This window comes from Helianthus annuus, chromosome 4 (assembly GCF_002127325.2).
Source record: "Helianthus annuus cultivar XRQ/B chromosome 4, HanXRQr2.0-SUNRISE, whole genome shotgun sequence".
Taxonomy (NCBI): Eukaryota; Viridiplantae; Streptophyta; class Magnoliopsida; order Asterales; family Asteraceae; genus Helianthus; species Helianthus annuus.
Window position 1 is genome coordinate 73,286,954 of NC_035436.2, and position 5,855 is coordinate 73,292,808.

At 32.3% G+C, this 5,855-nt stretch overlaps 1 protein-coding gene across 1 annotated transcript; it reads right to left on the bottom strand.

Annotated features, from left to right (window-relative positions):
* Positions 1-562: 562 nt before the first annotated feature.
* LOC110878086 (probable xyloglucan endotransglucosylase/hydrolase protein 28) lies at positions 563-5,290 on the bottom strand. The gene is made up of 3 exons (XM_022126338.2): positions 4,685-5,290; positions 758-1,252; positions 563-640 (listed from the first exon to the last, which is right to left on the bottom strand). Exons 1-2 carry the CDS (start codon positions 4,891-4,893, stop codon positions 766-768), a joined length of 696 nt encoding a protein of 231 aa, XP_021982030.1. The 5' UTR covers positions 4,894-5,290; the 3' UTR covers positions 563-640; positions 758-765.
* Between the last annotated feature and the right edge of the window lie 565 nt (positions 5,291-5,855).

A 5,855-nucleotide genomic window follows, 5' to 3' on the forward strand; every position in this document is an offset into this window, starting at 1 on the left:
CTATTCAATCATATGATTTTTCAATCTTATATTAACTAGATAAATAAAGATTAATATTCAATCTTATCCTACTTTAAATATAAAAAAATTCGTTAGTTCAGATTAATATTCAATCTTATCCTACTTTAAATATAAAAAAATACGTTAGTTTTTTTAAATATATTTTTTTATTATTTGGTATATGAAATCATATTTATTCAACCCATGTAATACACGGGGGATTTTAAAAATATAACTTTTTTATTATTTGGTAAACAATATTACATTTATTCAACCCGTATAATACAATGGTTTTAAAAATATAATTTTTTTTTTATTATTTGGTATACAATATACATTTATTCAACCCGTACAATACATATGGTTCTTATAGATATAACTTATTTTATTATTTAATATATAAAATTACATTTCAATAAAGGAGACTTTTAAAAAGATAATATTTTATTATTTGTTATATAAAGTTCATTTATTCAACCCGTGTAATACAAGGGGTTATAACCTAGTAATTAAATAAACAAAAGTGAAAAAGGGTTGCATGATGGATTTGTCGTGTACGGTGTATTCATCAACCAAAATCTCATATTTCTCCACATAATCATCATCACAAACAAATTATATGCTTTCCCACCATTGTCCTCTGTTCACATAAAAATTAACCAAAAAAAAAAAAAAAGATCAAAGATGATCAACAAAATAAGAAACTTAAAAAAAAAAAAGAAAAAGAAAATGATAGTAACATAATAAGAGAACCAACCACCATGCTTAAATCGCCACCGCACGGCGGTGTCTCTTCCCATGGTGGTGACCCCGACCGCCACCAAACGTCACAGGATCAAACTTCTTCAACCTCTCTGCTTCTTTCGGGTTAATCACACACTCGGAAGGTGGCGTTTTGTACCTTATTTTGTCATAACAATATGAATATTGCATGTGTTTCTTTCTAAAACCTTCCATTTTCGCCCTTTGTGAGGTCGTGATACCCTTTGGGATTACGTTGGCGTTTGATGCGTCGTCGCATTTGAGCGACGTGAGGGGGTCCGCGGTGCATCCGTGGAGAACAAAGTTGGAAAACTTAGCGATGTAAGGGGCGTAGTTGTAATTAACCTTGTAATTTCCGCCATTTGTAGCCCACTCGGAAGTGTCCCATATTGTCGCGTTCGCGTATAAAGTCATTGGTTTTGATGGGTAATCCCCACCCATTGATTCGGTTCTTTTGATCTCTCTTATCGGAACATCATCAACATAGAATCTGAACCGAAAATTAAAACATCAAGAATTAAAATAATAAAATTTACAAAAAAAAAAAAAACTTTACCAAATTACCCTCCCTTTTTATAAAAAAGCTATGATTGAAGTAAGGCAGAGAGATGTCACTAGGGGATGGTTCAAATGAAAACCACTTTTATTGTGAAAACTCGAAAACTAACTAAAAAAGCCTAAAAAAACCTAAAAAACATACAAATTTTTTTTTTTTTTTACAATTTTTTTTAGAAAAATCGCTACTTTTTATATATGGAAAAAAATTTCAAAAAAAAAAAAAAATTTTTTTTTTGGTTGTACTGCACATGTGCACTAATACGGAAAGCCTAAACCACTTAACCCACCCCCCACCGACACCCCCCAAAAACCTAAACCCCCCACCCCCCCCAAACCTAAATTCACCCTCCCACCAAAAGCCTAACCCCCCCTCCCCCCCCCCCCAAAAAAAAAAAAAAAAAAAAACCTAAACCCCCCCACCCCCCACCCTCCCGAAAACCTAAAACTAAACCCTAAACATAAACCCGAAAAAAACCTAACCCCCCACCCCCACCCCCACCCCCAAAAACCTAAACCCCCTCCCCCCCACACCCAAAAACCTAATCCTAATCCTAAACCTCCAAAAAAACTAACCCTAAAAGCTAAACTAGAATAAAAAAACTAATTTTAAGCATGTAATGCACATTGTAGTACATGTTATATTGCACATGTGCACTACTATAATAATAGTATTGAAAACAAGACGACACCATAAATCTTTTTTTATGTCATAAAAAATATGCTTGAATATACTTGAATGAAAGATAAGAAAATTTGTGATCTTATGGTGCCATTTTTGTTTTAAAATGATAACGTATGGAGAAATGAGAAATGTTTGAAAAGTTATATATTTTTTGTTCCAATTTTACCCCTCCTTCATTAAAAGTCTTCCCTCCCTCCTTTTTAGTGGGTTTTAGTTAGTTTTCTAGTTTTCACAATAACTAGTGGTTTTCATTTGAACCTTCCCCGATGTCACTATTGCTATATATATATATATATATATATATATATATATATAGGGGACTGCTAGAATGAGAACCACCCCGAGTTGTAAGAACCGCGAGAACCACACCGTACGGGGCGAGGTGGACCAAATTTTTTTTTCAAAAACGTAGATGCATGTATTATAAACACATTCGTAAAAAAAAAATTTAAAAAAAAAATGCCGTGCGTGTAGTTTTTTACACCACAAGTTTGTGGTTTACGAGTTCCGTAGTAGTTCTCGCGGTTCTTACAACTCGAGGTGGTTCTCATTCTAGCGGCCCACTATATATATATATATATATATATATATATATATATATATATATATATATATAGGTAAAGGATCCTATAAAAAGTGCCCAAAGTGTGAGAAAGGTAAGAAATAATATGGTGATGACAAGTGTCCTATATCTAAATTAATTCAAAAGGGTGAATTAGTAATTTTCTATTTTCTTTCAATTAATTGATTTAAAGATAACTGCCCAAAATAACTTCCACCCTTTATTATAGCAATTCGATTTTAGGATTTAATCTACGAATCTGTGTAGTGTTATATAATTTTGTAGTGCAACAACCATTCAGAACTGCATAGTGTTACTTGGTGTTATATGGTGTTATAATATGGTTTTTGGTGTTATATAGTTTTGTAGTGTTATATAACTCATCAAAAAACACTATATAACACCTTCAATTATTAATTCTGTAGTGCAACCACAATTTAGAACTGTATAGTGTTATATATTTTTTATATAGTATTATATAATGTTACATGGTGTTATATAGTGTTATATGATGGATGCATAGTGTTATATAGTGTTATATTTTTCTGGTAGCATGCCTATGATGGATATATAGTGTTATATATTGTTATATAGTGTTATATGATAGATGTATAGTGTTATATGACGGATGTATAGTGTTATACGTTTCTTTGCAGCAGTTACATATTTTTCTATTTTTAGAATTTAGGATCGAGATAATTTAGCAATTAAATTTGAATAGCTAGTTTTTAGGAGATTGATGGTGGTTACCATATTTGAAACATTGGAAAAGACACTATTGTCCTTTAATTTTACATAAGGTCCTTCTAATTAAAACACAATTTACATTTTATACCCTATTGATCTCAACCATTAGATCAAATATCCAATGGTTTAAAACACTTCTTACCCTTCTCACATTTTAGACACTTTTTACCATATCCCTACCCTATATATATATATATATATATATATATATATATATATATATATATATATATATATATATATATATATATATATAAAAGCTAACTAGTGTTTCTATTACTACGTACAATGTACCAGTAAAACAATTATACCTGCAGCTTTAAATAATAAAGAAAATCATATTGTAGCTATGGACCATTTGGGTACGTATTCAAACAGGTTCTATAGCTAGCACCCATAAAGTAGTTGAGATACCATGACATATTATATCACATGCAACATCATGAAATGTTCTAAACATATATGATATCATGCCACCTTAGGAATGCATTATAACAAACAAATATATTAACATAATGTGTTTTTTCATAACAAAATGATTAGTTTTGTGGCTTTCGTCCAAAGGTTTGTTTTCCCATATGGAGATCCGAAAGATTTGAAGTCTTGTCATTTTCACCCAGCACGTTAACTCCATCGATCTTTCTTTGTCATGTCAGAGGTATTTTCGTGTTTTTTTTTTGTTAACTCAAAGGGCAATTCGGTCTTTTTCATTTTATGTATAAGCATTTTGCATAATGTGTACAAGTATTCAAAATACCCTTGACGAAGAAAAATACAAAAATACCTCCGACTTAAAGGAGAAAAATGAATGGAGTTAACGAGCCAAATGAAAATGACAAAATTTCAAACCTTTTGAATCCAGATGCGTAAAAACAAACCTTTGCACGAAAGTCGCAAAACTGGCCAAACCTCATGGACGAAAATCGCATTTTACTCTTTTATAAAATATATACATATAAATACCATGTTATCAAAAATAATAATAATCAAACATTCAGACAATATGGAGTGGTGTCATATCAACATCTTTTAAAAGCTCTCATCAAAGTAAGGAGATGACACCTTCAGAAATGTAAAAAAAACTTTTGCAGAAAGAGATACAAATTTGTGCACTTTTTCAAGAGTAAAATTAAGCTAAAATTACCATTACTTTCAAACAGTCATCGTATACAATCAGTTAACATAACATAATTACGTGTTATCAATTTACATCGAGATAGATGGCAAACGGGTAACAAACTGCACCGCTAAATCAATGTTATATTACCAATCAAAAATACCCTTTTTTTTTTATTCTTGATAGCTTGTGGTCCATTAAAATAAACCTATTAAATGAAAAAATATACATGTATCTAGGGTGTTAATTAACTTACATGATGTGGGTGTGAGTCCAAAGGATGCTATATTGATAAAAATCATCAGTAGGATCAAACCAGAGGCCATATCTCTCTTCTCTGCCAACTTTTGTGCTTCCATTTCCATAAATATTTGTCTGAATTCTCCATTCTTTTCCTCTGATATTTCCCAAAAATTCAAAATCAATTTCATCATGATTCTTCTCAAATATATCTCCATTTGACATCTGCAAAAATGTAATGTGAACAAAAAGGTATGAGAATTTTCGCGTTCTATTTCAATCCTTGTAATCCGATATTTTGATCAATGGGAAACGTATTTTATATCAATCTTGTTTGATCATAGTCGCACAATATGTAATCAATCACAAATACGCACTTTTTATACAAACTGAACCATACTTTAAGTTTATATACGCTTCAGAGTGTGATCATACATGTTTTATACTTACACATACTTGCATACACCTTAGATACCCAAAAACATGCTTAATCATGGTTCTAGCTTAAAAAACCAATAAAATCAATTGCAGGGGGTAAAATGAACATTTTGCCAAATTTGGATAAAAGTGCTTCTTTGCGCCACGCGACGAAGCACTAGGGCATTGTCGTGTTGCGCGATAGAGCACGTTTTTCAACCAGATATTTTAATTCGTAAATTAAGTCTGGTTTTCACTTTCCAACTACTCTAACACCCAACTACCCCAATTAAACCCCAAACCCTAATACCACATTACAAATACCCCTCCTCCACACCTCCTAAAAAAATTCCACACTCACTAATCACTCTTAAATCCTCCCAAATCATCAAAACTTCCAAGTGTTGGTAGATTCTACCAAGGTCAATACAAAGAAACAGAAGACTGACCACGGGGCCGTGCCCACTGGACACGGGGGCGTGGTCAGCTGCCTGCAGAAAAGACAAAGCTGTTGAAGCTTCTACGCCCACCACGGGGGCGTGCCCAGCTCAGCATGGGGCGTGGTTGATATGTGCAAAATGTAACATATAAATTACATCAAATGAGGCATAAAACTAACCATTTTTAGTACTAATGTTGGAAAAAGTGTGTTTTTGTCTTCCTTTTGAATTTACAGGACCAAATGAGCTCAAACGAGCAAAAGGAACAAATATGCAGCCAAAACCAACATAAATACAAAGAAAAGGAATAAATGTGACATGTCCAACCCC

Bases quoted from the DNA above. Each gene is read 5' to 3' on its own strand.
- LOC110878086 (XM_022126338.2), bottom strand. From the start codon at position 4,893: ATGTCAAATGGAGATATATTTGAGAAGAATCATGATGAAATTGATTTT. The intron at 1,253-4,684 runs GTAAGTTAATTA...TTTTCGGTTCAG, and splicing joins TGGACTCACACCCACATCAT to ATTCTATGTTGATGATGTTC.